The sequence below is a fragment of the Numida meleagris genome, chromosome 1 (assembly GCF_002078875.1).
Source record: "Numida meleagris isolate 19003 breed g44 Domestic line chromosome 1, NumMel1.0, whole genome shotgun sequence".
In the NCBI taxonomy this organism is placed as follows: Eukaryota; Metazoa; Chordata; class Aves; order Galliformes; family Numididae; genus Numida; species Numida meleagris.
The window spans coordinates 23586817-23601347 of record NC_034409.1 but is presented as its reverse complement, the minus strand read 5'-3'; the positions used below and the strand labels follow the sequence as shown (position 1 = coordinate 23601347).

General features: G+C 37.7%; 1 protein-coding gene across 2 annotated transcripts in view; it reads right to left on the bottom strand.

Moving 5' to 3' along the window:
- TSPAN12 (tetraspanin 12) overlaps positions 1-14531 on the bottom strand; it is a 44743-nt gene that overhangs the window by 4245 nt on the left and 25967 nt on the right. Inside the window, exons 5-7 of one of the 2 annotated variants that reach the window (XM_021384828.1) lie at positions 10433-10507; positions 5981-6088; positions 2716-2859 (exon numbers count right to left, since the gene is read on the bottom strand). In XM_021384828.1, the coding sequence (XP_021240503.1) occupies positions 2716-2859; positions 5981-6088; positions 10433-10507 (327 nt within the window). The remainder of the gene's footprint in view (positions 1-2715; positions 2860-5980; positions 6089-10432; positions 10508-14531) is intronic. The other variant, XM_021384829.1, reaches the window with a different exon arrangement.

Here is a 14531-nt window from a genome sequence, read left to right as displayed (position 1 = left end):
AAGGCCTGATTCTTTCCTGAAACACAAAATTCACATTGCAGTCAACAGATTGTCATTTTGGATCTATGTACTACATCATAATTGTACGTAAGACAAAGGATCTTAATGTCTTCATACTGTTCATCATTTATTTTTTTTTAATTTCAATTAACACAGTTTAGACACAGAACAAGGAGAAAATTTGGATTCTTTGAAATGTGTAAAGAAAAACAACTATAGCAAAAGCTATGTAACTGATGAAGAACAAAATTCATCATGTTGGTGTCTTTTTTTCTTGGATAAGAGCGTTGTAATTATGTTACTTTCCAAATTTGTTTTTAATTACAGAGAAACTGGCTGCATTTTAATACTTTGATAACTTTAAAGGATTAAGGTACAAGCTGGTCACAATTTAAAGATGTTCAACCACAGCAGTATTCAAATTCAGTTCATTTGTTGCCTAGAGGAAACATCCATTAACAAACAGCAATAACATTAACGCTGGTGTCTCCTGCAGAACAGACACATAACTGAGACAAATTATGCTTAATCTAGATAGACTGTCTCCCTCCATTTAATGACGTTGTTACAGTTCTGCTCTAATACATGTTCAAAGTCAGCTTCAAAACTGAGAAATACCCAGTCACCCATTATCCTCACACTTGTGCATTTTATTTCTGCTTACACAACACATTCATAGCTAGTAGCCTGCAATTAAAGAGTACACAAATATACTTTGTTAGGCAGAAGCAGAAGTTTGTCACTAAACTCAAAGCTAGTGTTTACACCTCAAAAATACTATAAAATTTTGTAGTGAACTTTCAGAGGAATATTAGCTGCAAACTCCTACAGAGCTACAGATCATTTATTCTATCATTATCATTATTGATATTTTCAGCACTAAAATGGAAACAAAGCATGTTTTTCTGATTTACTGAAACACCATAATACCAATAGAATCATGACCAGATCTTAAATAAGCCACTTCACAGAGCAGCAGAGAACAGACAAATCATCAGTAGCACATTCAACAGATCTGTTATATATTCAAATTTTGAGCATACACAAAATTATGCTAGAAAACATGCATTTTTTATTTTTCTCTGAAGATATCAACTCCATCAACTACTACTTTTATTTAAGCTACAGCTTCTTTTCACAAAACTAGTACACCTCTTCTTGCCCTCAGACTAAATCGAACCTCCTAAGCTACACCGTTCTCTCATGCATTTCCCTCCCAACTACTATCTCAGGTTCATTTCTTCAATGAATTACACAAAGGTGAAGTTTATGAGAATAAAAGCAGTTTAAGAAGAGTAACGTTTTTTAAAAATACCTTTCAAAATCCACCAGCAGAAACATAATTGTGGTCAAAAATACTCTCAGGCAGAAGTAGAAGTTAGCCGCCTTTCTTTCCTCAAGAATTTTACTTTAAAGGACTTCAATTTAGACCACAGAGAGCTCAGAGACCCTAGCAGAAAATTATAGCACAGATGCAACAAAACAATTTTTTACATCACCGGAAACAAACCAAACTTCAGTTTCCTGAAATACTAAAAAGGACGCCACAACATCATCTTTCACTATTAATTTTCACATATCTTCTCAGATCCGGTAACTACTTGACTGAGATGAACTTGTCATTTTACTTCTATTGCATCTCTGATTCTCTTTCTGTAGGCATCTTTTTATTGTAGGACCTCACACTGAATCTAGCAGCTTTCATGTTTGACAGTTTGGAACACGCTGGATGATTTCAGGACCCGAATGATCTGTATAGAAGAATTTCTTCCTCTTTCCTTACAGCTGTTGTCTCTACTTTCCAAAACTGACCAAGAAAATTACTACACTGTACATACAAATGTTGAACTATGTGGTCAGCTACTTCTTGGGAAAAAAGTCACGAATGGTAACTTTGTCAACATTACAGAAGTCCATCTTCAAAGACTGGGCTTGTCCTACTATTGATCTCTATTTGGATTTCACAGGAAAAAAATCAGCCCGCTGTTCCCAGCCTGGTTCAAGGACTCATTCTCAGTTTTGTACCCAGAAAATCTGACTTGTGCATTGCCATTCATCCTCCATCCTCGAGTTAAAGAAAGAAAAAGATCTCACAGTATCTTTGGCTCAGGAATTACCTAAGCTATACTGGTGGCACCCAAATAAGTGGAAGAGTGCTGGCCTACTACCAAACCGCATGTTGACGTGCCTGAGTCAGTCTGAACATTTGCGTTCAGTTTCTCTTCTCTTACTACCCAGAAGCTAAGCAGCTCATGAGATCATAATTTTTTTATGAGAAAGTTAACCCATTAGGTCATATAACTTAGTCAGCTGGACATTCTTGCAGTTTGGTAGTCACATAGATTATCTTCCCTCAGATTTTATCATTACCAATAGCTAGAGTTTCTTCGCTAAAACTAAAGAACTGAGGGTCCCATTCATGACATTAAGGATCTTGTAGCAGTGTTTTCTGTATTATCTTCACAAACAGAGGAAAGGAACTGCCATATTTTTTTTTCTTCATCTTACTCTAGATTTTTAAGAGAGTTTATTGAGTTTTCCTATACAGAAAGGATTTTAAAAGTACCGTGAAATATCCCATGTATTTTCTGATCTGGAACACGGCATAGTTGGTACGAATAAACCTTTCTGCCGCACTGCATAAGGTAAGTTTGAAAAATAAGCGCATCAGAGAATGCATAAAGCTTTCTGAAAAATCCTCATTTTAACTCTTACCTCCTGGTAAAGATCACTAAGATCCTCATGATGTGCCTGCTTAGAGCATCCTGGGAACTCTCTGACACAACAGGAGTCAGGCGGCCAGTCCATCTCTGTCATTTCCAGCCAGTCTGTGAAGTACACCACCCCACAACATTTAAACTGCAAAGGAAGGATTAGCCAAGATCAGCAATAATGATGCTACTTCTTCATAAAAGTAAGTCATCAAACAAGATAAATAAATTCCTACTAAAATCTTTTGAAATATTTAAATAGGACCAAAATATGCACAAGAACCTTCTTCTGTATTCCTCTCCTGTACTTTGACAGAAAAATGGTGTGAAAGAAATAACGCGGTGACCAATGAGCATCTTAGAAACAGTCAGTGATATCGTTGTCCTTTACAGCCCTACCATCCCCTCAAAGGACACTTCACAGAAACTGTCCTACTCTGTAGTTTTGCTGCTCATATTACAGGGAAGAACACGTGATAATCGCATCCCAAAGAGTGACTGTAATGAACAGTGACATCTGTGGCTAATGTAAACTGTAATAAAAGATTATTAAGGTTTTCGTAGTAAGGACAATTCCTGCAAGGCTACAGCTATGGACATACCTGTTGAAAAACAGATGAGAAAAAACATACAGAAGATTTATCTGAAAACAGAGAAAAAAGATATAAAAAGGGGACGGGGGAAATGGTACAGAAATCACAAATACTGAAAGGAAAAAGAAAAACAGGAGAAGAGGGTATCACACTAAAATAAATACTGCAACAGAATCAAGCATAAAAGTAGGGACTCTGGCTGCAAAGCAGATGAGCCATAATTGGCTATAAAAAACACCAGGACTAATAACCTGTCATCTTCTCTGAAAAGCACACCAGGAGATTTAAAGCCAAATGACTGGCCTACCGCATTCCCAGCATTCACATAAAAAATGGCTGAAGCAGCTGTACCAGATTGTTTTTTTGGCATCAGATAGGGAGTTGATATGACTGAGAAAAGGCCTTGCTGGAGGAACAAAATGCTGCTGTCTGCCTGAATGTCCTCCTCGCTTCCTCTCTATTTGCACTTCATCACCTGGTAATAACCCACACAATCAACATTTTCCCACCTCAGAGCCAGACTCCTGTATATTACTTCACTTCTCAGTCACAATCAAACAGATCAGTGCCCAGACACAATGCTTGCACACCAGGCCTCTTACAAACCTCGCTTCTTCCCTTTTCTGACTTTCAACACAGCTTTAACATCTGTTTTTATTGGTTCTTTAGCCAGTCAAAATCCTGCCTGATTTCCAACACAGGACTTTTTAAATGAAAGCTCAAGCTCTGTCTCCTCATTGCAACTGTAAAGAGGACCTCACTGAACACCCTCTTCTTATTCTTAAATCTCTCTTTTCCCCCTACAGTTCTTCCCTTCCAAGTTGAAATAACCCTTCCTATCTTCCTTAGCATAGTTAAAACTCTGATATTAGACCAGCAAGGGAGGTGATGGTGGTGTGGGTAGGGGAATACATTTCCCATCTTTCTCAGATGGGAAAAAGACATAGAAGGAAAAAGACACAGATGATCAGAGCTGACTCTTCAGGAACTGAAAAAATTACAATGCTGACTAAAGAAGGGGCTCATGCAGTGTGCTCATTCAACCATAAAATACATACCATGCTCACACATTCAGTATCTGAGTTATGAATAAACAAAACAAAATTAGACTCCATCAGTTCATTAGGACTGGTGAAGAGCCTTTCCAGTCCACTTCAAACTTTCTCAAAATCATTCCTTTGGTCACAGAGGGAACATAGGAAATTTAATTTTTAAAATAATTTCTTCTCCCCCAGAAGAATTAAGGCACGGCTTCTTCTAGTACTCCCTTTAAAACCAGCTATTATTATGACACTACAACAACCAGAAGCATAAAAAAAAGCTTTTTATTTAACAAACCTATATATCTAAACCAAGATACAGTACCCGAGGTACATAAACACCCTACTTGTGTAGGGAGGATTACTCTGTTTCACATAGCACTCGAATAACCAGGGCAGGGGATGGGGGTAGGGATGTTGAACTCATGTAGTCCTCACTTTTTCTTTCAGGTTTTACTATAAATATAGACTAACCAAGTGCAGCCAGGAACTCTCTAAATAAACAGGAAATCTGTGCAACAATGATAGATTTCAACAATTCACCAAGGCAGCACAATGACAGGCATTTAAAGAGTTCTCTTCCTGCATGTGAGTTACATTTGGAGTTAATGGCTTTTACCTCAGGAAATTTCATGTTTTTGCAACATAATACTTTGCTCTTTAAAAATAGTTCTGAATTTTAGTAGGCTATCAGGCAAACCAGTGAATGAACAAGGCAGCTTTTTGGTGCAGTTTGTTTTTCTCCACCACGGTCAAACAAAATAAAAATTCTGATTCCTTTCTCTAATCTCAGCCAAAGAGACAGTGTTGGCATCTTTTAACAAACTTCCTTCCCCACTCAATTGCAGGTAACCACATATCTTGGACATAGCCACTCCATGAGAGGAAGCTAAAAGAGCATACAGGAAGACTGTTTAATATTATAATAGCATACTTTACCTGAAGAATTTTAATTCTACATACATCATATTCTTAATGTTTGCAATAATCCTAAAAGGTGTTGGTGTCCCAGTATTACTGGCAAAAGAGAAGACAGTGCTAGCAATTTAACTGAATTTAGCAGCATTCTTATTTTTTGCATAGGCAAACAGAATGTTAATAACTTTTAAGTATTATTTTTACTTAGGCCTCATGATTATGTACAGTAACTAGATATAGACATTCTGACTCCTTTGACTCGAACTGCTAGATACTTTGATGATATTAAGAATTAAACATGTGACTGAACAGAAATAAGCTATTTGGTTTGTCATGACTGTCCACTATTCCACTATCAATCAGTAGTCTTTTTTTTTTGTGTGTGTGTGTGTGGCAAGTCTTTAAAATGTATTTATCTTAAACACAAGAAAACCTATAACCACTTACCTGCATTAGGTAAAGCTACAGCATGTCCTGTGAATAATAAATATAATTTCTAAGAAAATGGAAAATCAAGTTGTAAAAGATACATAATAGTGTCTTTAGGACCCACAAAAGCTCAGAAGCTGGATATCAAGTGAAGTAAAAGACACTATCACTACACAGGTTTTCACTCAACTTGCACTCACCTACTCACTTAAAAATAAACTTTTTCCATTAGGAGATAAGTAACACTTACTAAGTGTGTATTCTGTTCACAAATGTACTGTCTTCTTACCTCCCTCTGAAAGAAATTCCAAGCATGTGTCAGCCACTGGTACCTAGGTAGGCCATAGTTGGTCATCCTGGCTTTCAGAGTGATCATATCAGACCACTGTACTGGAACCTGAAGCAAATAAAGCACAGAGATCGGCACAACAGAAAACTGATGAATGGGTCAATTGGGCTTCTGGCTCCAAACCCGGAACTTTCATCTATTCTGTGGTCTTTCAAGTGCAATGACCAAAATAACTTTGTATTTAAATAAAACAGGAAAATTAATGCTTCAATTTATGCAACACTGAATCTTTACAAGCCTTTATTATAGCAGCAGGAAACAGTTATTTGTATCTTTTGCTGGTAATGTAGTATATGATGGAAAAGGAGCTGTTGTGTTTCAGAGAGATTCAGAGATTGTGCGTACAGTCTGATTATATTGCTTCCAGATGTTATCTGGCATAAAATTCGAACCAAGCTCCAACCCAGTCATCAGGGATGGAATTCATTTGCCCCAGTTTAGTCACCTCTCTGTTGTCATCCTACTCAGTAGGAAGAAACAGGCAGCTGTCCAGCACAATTTATCTCATCTCAAGATAAATCTTTTACTCAAGGCAGAAGAAGTACCCCTTGAAGTCTCAAATCCAATTCACTGTCTAAGGTGACAAACTCAGATTTAAATGTCTATCTTCTAAATATATGCAATTAATTGAGATGAATTCTACCCTGAGAGCATTTCTAGTGGCTTTCAGGCTTTGACTCAAGTCCACTACACCATGAGGGACTGGGAAACTTTTCTTCACACATGGTCATGCCCTTGTAAATCTTTGCTTCTAAGAGAAGAATTCTTAAAATGCTTTTTAAAATCTGATTACTTAGAAGAGAAGAGCTGGTGCTCTCTTCTCAGATGGCAATCCCCAGCAAGCAACTTGTCAGAAACGAAACAAGTGCATGCTCCGGCATTGGATACACAATGCAGTTAAGATGCAAGGTAAGAAACTGGCTTCTGCTCAAGCACCATACATTTCAGTGTGCGAGACTAAAATACTGAGCTGAAGACTTCACAGTGCCCTTCCAGGAATGCATACCACTGATGCTGAGTATTGCCTTGTTCCCATTAGCCATAGTAGTCATGGTGAAAGCAATCACAATTGCAATACGGGCTTTCATTTGGACGGCTGAAGAGCCAAGCTATTCTAGTGGCTATGACTGAGCTCTGCAGCTCAATTTGGAGCAAACAGTAACAGCACTCTGTGAATAGCAATAAATGCAACCTGAGGAGAAAAAAAATCAGAATATTTCCCAAGAAGCCCAGACCTTGTTCTGCCAGATGCTCTACCAAAATACAGGAACAGTCACTGGCTGATAGACCCTGTAATCCAAATAAGAGCATTTGAGAACTTTTAAATTATGCTACAATTTTAAATATGAATATATTGAAAAGGGGGGGGAGTGAGCAAATGACTGTGTGGTGCTTAGCCACCTGCCAGGTCAAATCACAACAATATGCCAGGAATTTAACACAGCTTTCAATTTGCAGAATTTTTATTTCTTATACTATAAAGCTTTGAACTCACAATTGTCCACATAAAAAATATACATTAGCAATACAGTACTAAAAATACTTATGAAAAGAGTATCACAGAGTATTTCCACTGCAAACATTTATACTGGTCACTATAATAAATAATTTGCTTTTGTACTCAATGAATTTCTTTTTACACCGCAATGGAAATTAGTACTCTGCTTTATTTGGATAATATTTGATATCACTGCAATTAAGTTCATACTTGCTAGGCTATTTTATTATCTTATTTGAGTTGAATACAGTCCAAGGTTACACATGTAATGCAAGGCGTTCAACTTCTTTATGAAAACAATGAGAAGCAGGAAAAAAAAAAAACAAAAGTGAAAAGAAAATTAAAAACAAAGCAATCTAAAACCCACTGTAAGAAGGCAATGAATTCTGGAACTAAGGAGAGACACTGAAATCCATGTGCTTGACTGCTACCACAATGTCAAGATGTCAAACTAAGGACTTCAATTAATTAATTAATCAATTAAATAGTTTCCTGTCAGCTCATGCAGGCAGTACTGCAAAATAATTCAGAATCCTGAGATTCATTTGTTTGACTGTACACCATTTGTTTGATTTGTACACCACTGCCTTCATGCAGTGTGTAGACAAAGAAAAATTAGAGATGCTTATTTACCATTAAGTTCTACAAAGCTCAGTTTGTTGTTCAGATATACTTTTTCATTATTATTTTTCTAATGAATATCAAGGCTTGACCGATGCCCAAGTAAGCTGAGAACCCATACTGGCTTTTCAGTTTTGTGGGTGGAAAAATCAGTCACAAGGCATGCTTCATGCTGAGAGCTATCATGAGTTGGAAGGAAAAATGTTTATATAAGAGCTCTTAGAGCAGACTTGACCACATGCCAAAGAGAGACCATTTTGGATTAACAGACGTGGCTATGCCTCACTGACATTTTTGACAAAATCATACACCCACCTACACTAATGCTAATTGATTCTCTGAAATCCACAAGAGGTTACTGTGACTTCATGCTATGCTGAAACCAACATGACAGTGAGTCACCCTGGGGTACAAGGGACTCTTCTTATCCCTGTGTAGTGTAGTAGTATAGGAGAAAGCATGCTCTAGAGAAGTGACATGAACAGGTATGAAAAAATCACTGAGAAACAGCTGTGCTCTTCCAAACCACCAAATTTCCTCTGCATGTGAGCAGCAGGAAACCTGAGTCTGGCCCATCTCGTTACACGAGAAGAACTGGTATTACAACAAAGAAGGAGAAGGAAAGATAATCAGATGGAAAGAGAAAACAGAACACAATGTTTCAGAAGGTAAAGAGAAAAAGGTATAAAAGGCAGGAAGAAGAGAAAAGGAAGAGCAATTTCTGAACTTTCTGTTCTGAATTTTGTTGTATTTGTGTGTTCAGTGTTCATACTCTTGAATTCCATGGAGAGAGAGGAAGACCTGGAGGAGCATGGAATAACTGGGTTCACTGTGACCCACTACCAAAGGTGCAAGCACTGAGCTCAGCACTGCTTTTTTGAGGAGAAGAGCTGAGGGAAAGGTTTTTCTGAAAGGAAGCATTGCCACCTTATATACAAGCAGTGCCTTAACATACATAGTAAGGCTAACTGGGCTTTTATCAAAATGTTCTGGGTTGGGGTTTCAGTAGCACTGCAGATAACTGAAAGCTTGTAGGTCACACTAAAACCCATAACTTCAGGTTTTCTGAATAGTAAAGGCACATTGTGGTGCACTGAAGGTTACATTATTTCAGGCACTTTCCACTGACAAGCTTTCTTTAAAAAGATGCTAGTTATAATGGTCATCTGTAACAAAACTCTGGAGAGGGCAGCTATACCTATAAGAGTAAGCATGCCTTCCATTTGGATTCCTAGTTTTAAAATACATCACTGTGGGCTAACATTTAAAGTAAAGGGACAGCCTTAATCATTATTACATTAGAGTATACTGTTAGGGTCTGTGGAGCAAGGGAATTAATTCATATTCAAAATGCCATCACATAACTTCAAACTTCAAATCTGCCAAAAATTCCTTAGTACTGTATAAGTACCAAGAATGCCCCCTCCCAACTTACTGCAATGTAATGCTATACTCTGCTGAAAAGACCAGTATTTTGGGCATACTTTGGGCAACTCAGAAAAATACTCATGACTCTACTCATACAAATGTACCAAATGAATACAAGACAAAAAGATATAAAAACAGCCAGCTTAATAATATTTCAGTTTTTGCCCAGCACCTACCCACTTTCTTGCATGATGGTTACAAGTCTTCAGTTTGAAAACTAGATACAGGTACAGCTATAAAAACTAGACATAGATTAAAACCTCTTCCTGAGTTTACAGAAGAGTGTTTTATAGCTAAGACATGTTTAGCTTAAAAGTGGCATTTATAGCTTGTGGAGGCAATGCAAAAATTTCAGAAGGTAGTAAGTCCTTTCTTGAACACATTATCTGTTTACAGTATAGTACACTGTGCTACAGTTATTTAAAGCACGACGAACTTTTGGAACAAAAGACCTACAAATTCTCACATCTCCTTCTCAAAATACTTATCTTTAAAACTGAAGTTCATATCTAATCCTTAAAATTTCCACTGGCTTCAATGAGAACCCGTCTAAGCCAGAATTAACTAAAAAATACAGTTCTTAAATAAATCAGGGACTGCAGGATTTGGTTCTCAAATACATAGTGGGTGTCGAGAAACCCAGGAAGGACCTTCCAGATAGATGTGCCTTCCCAGAAGAATTCACTGTTTAAGAAGAAAAAAAAAAAAAGAAAGACAATCACATGAAATTACATGGTCAGAATAATGAAGAAAGATAAATACTACAGTAATTAGAAAACAGCTAGCTAACGGAAATCTTTGTTTTCTTCTACAGAAAAAAAATGCAGCCTCCTTTTCTGACTCACCGTTATTTCCTGCTCATAGGTCCAAACACCACAGGCCAGTTCAACACAGAATATTACAAGCAGGCTTCCAAAGTACTGCAGAAAACAGAATGGCCTTAGTTACTTCAGAAATTCAGGTTAACTTTGAAAAAAGACCTGAAAATATTAAAGGACAACTCAAAACATCACTAATATTTCATGATTTCAGAGATAAAATCTGAAATACATTTTTTGTAACCAAAATACTATTAAAGATTCATGATGCAAACTTTCTAAACATTTAAGTAATGTGGTTTTTCTTACTGACTTAAACATGAAACATATGAAATATTATCATGGGCAAACAGATTCATTTCCTTGTTGCTTAAAAGCACACTGGCTAGCTATCATGACACTCTATGCTGAAACGGTCACAAACAGAAAAGTCTTATTTCCTTACATATATGTAAAAAAACTCTCTTTTTCCATTCTACTTATTTAAGCAACATTCCTAGGCTAGTAGCCAAAAAGAAGGGAAATAAAATAAAAAAGCAAAGACTGACAAGATAGGAAAAAAAGAGGTTCTTGAAAGCTACACCCTTAACAAAGTAACGTAACGTTAACTTGAGATCAGGCATAGATGTGCAAATAGGTATTACTATGGATTGAAATTTAATCGTCTATTCCAAGATCTAACCCTTGAACTATTTAAAAAAAGAAATTTGTATAAATGAAGAAGCTGTACAGGTCTTGTTAAATACAGCTGAGGAAAGCAGATTGCTGTGATTAGGAAGAATAAGACTGATTTCTTATACACTATTAACAAAGCCCTTCTGAACTGAAGGGTAAAGTTGCGTGGAAACAAAGACTTCTCCTAAGAGTAACTGGTCTATTTTTCATTTAAAGGTCCCATTCACTAACATCTCCAAGCTTTCTTCCATGTTACTGGACTAAGCTCCCACACAAACATCTACAGGGCATAACTATTGCGTTTTTTTTTCCCCCTATTAAAAGGTCAATATACTGTATTACTTAAAATGGAGAACATAAATCCACAAGTGTTAGGATCTAATGGTCATCTATATAGGATCTTTTTCGTTCACCCTATTTGGAGCTATGTAATTCTGGAATAGTGTCTTGACTTTACTTCTATTTGCCAGTCAAATCTAACTACCTGAATTATGTTGGTAGATGCAAATAAATCGTGCATGCAAAAACATCCATGTGAATTTTCAAGACAATCTTATTTTCAAATCCTCCACATGTAAAGGTCTGCTCTACGAAGATGGTATTAAAGAAGAAATCCTGGTTTACCAGGCTCTGCCATGTTCATAGAATCATAGAATGGCTTGGGTTGGAAGGGACCTCAAGGATCATCAAGCTTCAACACCCTTGCTACAGGCAGGGCCACCAGCCTCGACATCTAATACTAGACCAGGCTGCCTAGGACCACATCCAACCTGGCCTCGAACACCTCCAGGGACGGGGCATCTCACCACTCTCTCCATAAATAACTTCCCCCTGATATCCAACCTAAATCTTCCCTCCTTCAACTTAAAACTACTTCCCTTTGTCCTACCATTATCTACCCTTTCAAAGAGCTGACTCCCCTCCTGTTTGTAGGGTCCCTTTAGGTACTGGAAGGCTGCAATGAAGTCACCCTGCAGCCTACTCTTCAGGCTGAACAAGCCCAGCTCCCTCATCCTGTCTTTGTAGGGGAGGTTCTCCAACCCTTTGATCATCTTAGCGGCCCTTCTCTGGACCTTCTCTAACAGCTCCTTGTCTTTCTTGTACTGGGAGCCCCAAACCTGGATGCAGTACTCCAGATGGGACCTCACGAGGGCAGAGTAGAGAGGGACAATGATCTCCCTCCATTTCTGGCCACGCCTCTTCTGATGGAGCCCAGGATACCATTTCCATACCAGGATACCATGTTACACTGCATTTCCACAGCCATTATAACTGAACAACACAATCACGAATATTTACAAATCAACACTATAAGCACAAGTAGAGCTCCAGTATATGCCTTCATCAACTATTATGTTCATCCTCTAAAGGTTCAGAAGAGAAAAAAGTTTGAGCCACACCCTGTAATAATGCTTTCTTAATATATATACATATGAGCTTCTAGTCAATCTATCCACTGTCACTCTAGTGATGGCAATTTATGCAAATATGTTATTCTTTGTTAGTTTCAAATAGGAATCCACTTTACAAAGTATTCTGTTTGAGAGGAGGAAAGAACACCACCTGCTTTAGCTCTTAATTCACATGAAAAAGTGCTTAAGGGCATTATGGGTAATATTACTTTTTTGAGAGGGAGAGCAACTAAATGCTTAGGTGAAAAGTGAATTTGACTTCTCATTTGTCAAAGGAAATTTCAGTGGTTTTATACTCTGAATGACTCTGGGACTGCCTACAAGCCCCAAATGTTATGTAAACTTCACTGATCATAATGGAAACGATAGACCAAAGATGTATGTGTGGAATACTCTGGAAAATTATTAATTTACAGTTCATTCAGTCACAAACCTCAGTACGTTATATATCCTCATTTTTTGTCAACATATAGTTAAAAGAATTTCTGGTAGCAGTTGGAGACAGAAGAGCCAAAACACACAATTTTCTCCAGTTATTGAATATAATCTGGGATAGGACACTGTTTGTCCCAATTCACTCACAAAACGTTTCTGGGTCTGCCAGGAACTGAGCACTTGTGACTCCAGCTACATTTGGACACATCACAGCACTGTAGAATGAAGCCTTCTGTTTTGAGAAAGCCCCTCTTGTGTCCATAAAGGAAAAGACAACAAAAGACACGAAGAATTTACGTGTATGAAAGTATACTCTAGGAAATGAGCAATTGCAAGCACACCAAACTCTCCTACATAAGCTTCAGTTTCACTCTGCTGTTGAAGGGGAATATTACAACTCTCTAAATTTAATGGTTTGCAGAATAATTCTTATAGAAGTTGTGTGGGATAAAAAAAGAAGCCTCTGGAGCCATTATATAAAGGTATTACTTCTAATTTCCATCTTCCAAATACATAAATTATTGGAATCAATTCTTACTCCTCATCCCCAGTTGAATTCCCACAGGAATATGACTGTTAAATGCATCTTCCTCCATTTACAGACTTCTGCTTTTTGCCAGATACGTGGATTTGGTTACAAATTAAGGTTTAACATTTCTTCCTTGCTTCTATGGGCTAAGCAGCCGCACTTCGTAAGGACAACTAACCCACTGAAGAACTATTGTGCTCTACACTCAAAACTGCATCCCACATCACTGATACTTCTACACAACACCTCCATCATAGTACTCCTGATCACTGCCAAGGTATTTTTTACTCTTTTTTTTTCCTCATCTAGAAGACGGCAAGAAGGGAAGGGCCTTCAGAAAACAGCACTCTGAAAGAATGTATAAAAACTTTGTTCCTCCTCCCACTCTAGTTCCAATTTAAAATGTCCTTCTCCAAAGTACTTCCAAGAACATGGAATTTTTCAGAGACTACTGAAGTATTATCACATGGCCTTTTGCTCTGCCACAGCTGGGTTTGGTAATTTTTTGCCAATTACCTATGGAATGCTTCGGCAATATTCAACTACTATAACCTGTGAAACTAGTGGTCTGTTATCCCAAGCACAGGGAGAATCAAGGACCTGAAAAAGTCCCCTTTCACACTGTCTAGACCCAACTTGTACCCATTCATGATATGATCATGTTGTTTGCAGTCTGGAAGTGTAATGTGGAAGCAGAAGTCTAGGCAACTCATGAAAACAGAGACAGGGTTGTGCAACCACCTAAACCTCATCAGAACTAGAAAGGCCTAAGAGTGGCTAAATTCACCTTTTTCCTTCTTCAGATCTTTTGGGTTGCACATTACAAGATGCTCCTTTTACCGGAACCCGGACCCTATTTCACCTTTTCTTACAGCTTCCTGGCAAGCTACTGCTTTTCCAGAAAACCTGAGGAGACTTCACAGTCTACTAAATTCTTCCTTAAAGAATGAATATATCCCATCACACGACATACTTAAAGTATTGGCTTCTTCTGAAGTCCTTTGGCAGACAGTGAGAAAGAAAGAGAGCATTCGGTATATGAAAGCAAATGGAAATTGCAGACAGACACTAATGA